Source organism: Chiloscyllium plagiosum, chromosome 7 (genome assembly GCF_004010195.1).
Source record: "Chiloscyllium plagiosum isolate BGI_BamShark_2017 chromosome 7, ASM401019v2, whole genome shotgun sequence".
NCBI lineage: Eukaryota > Metazoa > Chordata > Chondrichthyes > Orectolobiformes > Hemiscylliidae > Chiloscyllium > Chiloscyllium plagiosum.
The window spans coordinates 24,569,219-24,571,111 of record NC_057716.1 but is presented as its reverse complement, the minus strand read 5'-3'; the positions used below and the strand labels follow the sequence as shown (position 1 = coordinate 24,571,111).

At 46.3% G+C, this 1,893-nt stretch overlaps 1 protein-coding gene across 3 annotated transcripts in view; it reads right to left on the bottom strand.

The window, feature by feature from the left end:
• mdh1b (malate dehydrogenase 1B, NAD (soluble)) overlaps positions 1 to 1,567 on the bottom strand; it is a 43,949-nt gene extending 42,382 nt beyond the window's left edge. For 2 of the 3 annotated variants that reach the window (XR_006312098.1, XM_043693271.1), the window contains exon 1: positions 1,371 to 1,553. Coding sequence is in view for 2 of the 3 variants with exons in the window: in XM_043693271.1 (XP_043549206.1) it covers positions 1,371 to 1,392 (22 nt within the window). In the remaining variant the exon portion in view is untranslated. Of the gene's footprint in view, positions 1 to 1,370 lie in introns of all 3 variants that reach the window. The other variant, XM_043693270.1, reaches the window with a different exon arrangement.
• Between the last annotated feature and the right edge of the window lie 326 nt (positions 1,568 to 1,893).

Below are 1,893 nucleotides of genomic sequence, written 5' to 3'. Positions count from 1 at the left end.
CACCCTCTTCTAGCTTATCTCTCCACGCTTCAGGCTCACTGCCTTTATTCCTGATGAAGGGCTTTTGCCCGAAACGTCGATTTCGCTGCTCCTTGGATGCTGCCTGAACTGCTGTGCTCTTCCATCACCACTAATCCAAAATCTGGCACATATCCTAAACAACTAAGGAAAAAACACACTTACTTGGGTTATTTATCCTTTTACTATATCCTCTTTGGGAGCAAATAAACCCCAATTATAACGCTATCTACAACTCAACAGTAGAATCTGAAGCACGGAAATAAGTAATTCAGCTCAAGTGTTCCATGATAGTGTTTTTGCTTGACACAAGTTTCCTCCCATTTATTGACATGTTCCTTTACTCCTTGTTCCCCCCCTCCCACCCCCCCCCATAAACTTCATGGACTAAACTAACTTTTTCAAAAATTAAAAGACTGTCTCAGGATCCTGAGAGACTGTGAATGGTTCTAGTATGCTATTCCACCTGCCATTGTTTCATATAAATTGTAAAGTGTCGACTCTCTTGCTCATTCTCTTCATTCCCAGTCAAGATCACTTAGTTGAGCAATCGGAACAGAAACCCTTGCCGCCCATTAACCTCCCCTGCTACCACCCCCTACGTGTAATGATTGTGATGAGGTCAGCCCGGTGGACCTTGCAGAATCTGAGTTCCCTGAGTGGGGACGTTAATCTGGTCCAAACAGGCAGCCCTGGGTGACAGATAAAAACAAGAATGTCTGACATCCTTTTCGCTCTGAAAGCTGGCTCTGAGGGAGCTGGATCAGTGTCAATGACTTCTCATGTGTAAATAAAGGGTGACTTGGTGACGGGATACCAGCCTCTCTGGAATTATTCCATGCCCAGGTCAGGGGTATTGACTGAGGCCAGATGTCAATTATAATCCAGGCCGCAGTGGAGAAAGACCTCAGCTGAAGGTCCTGTCTGGCCAAAGTATAACGAGGGCCTGAGAGGTTTCAAGATCCCCTGCTTTCAATGGGAATGCACATAGTTTCCTTTTCGCGTTTAGAAAAATGCCCTTTTGTTTTTCTTTCCTGTTGCTGTTGTTGCAACTGGATTGAAGGCGCAATGAGGAAGGGTCAAAATCCCACAGTTTTTCCTGCAAACCCTGCTTTGGACTTGCTGTACTTATTTATAGTTCTTTTTAAAAAAATACACTTCATTCCTAAACTTAAGGAAAAAAGATCAATGTTTTAACTGGCTACTTTGCCCCTTAACCCCCACCCCCATGCCCTCTCTCGGATTGAAGCTGTTATTTCTGGAAATTACTGAATCTATAAACCCAGCTCCAGCGGATTTTGTTTTGTTACATATTTTGATTAATTTCACACACGGAGCTGCCTGCGACCCACCTGCCACCACGAACTTGGCCATTTTGTGTTGTTGCTGTTGCTGTTGTTGTTTGGGGCGTTGCCAGGCAACGGGAGCGTCCGGACCCTGAACAGCGGCTGCACCCGGGCGCACACCCCCCTTTTGTCCCCGGGCTGCAGCCAGAGCCGCGGGCAGAAGGTTCCACACTCCTGTCCTTGTGGCACCTAAATAGAGAGATAGATGGAGAGGGGGAGAGCATTGAAAACAAAACCAGATCCACCAGCCAAGCTTCAGGAGAGGTAATAATGACAATATCAAGACTTTGAAGCAGTGGTTTTGGCGCACCAGGGATAGCTAAAGGAGATAAAGGACATGATGTGTCCATGGATCAAGCAGAGAATTGCTGCAGAGCCTGACCATTGGGTCCATTGGCAGGAAAACCAGGCACCTCTTGAATGAGTCAGGGTAAAGCTAGGGATTAGAAATTCATCAGGCTCCAAAGGTAACCCAGAGACAGTCAAACACTATATGGTGTTTACCACACACTGGCCAGTTCATGGGTTC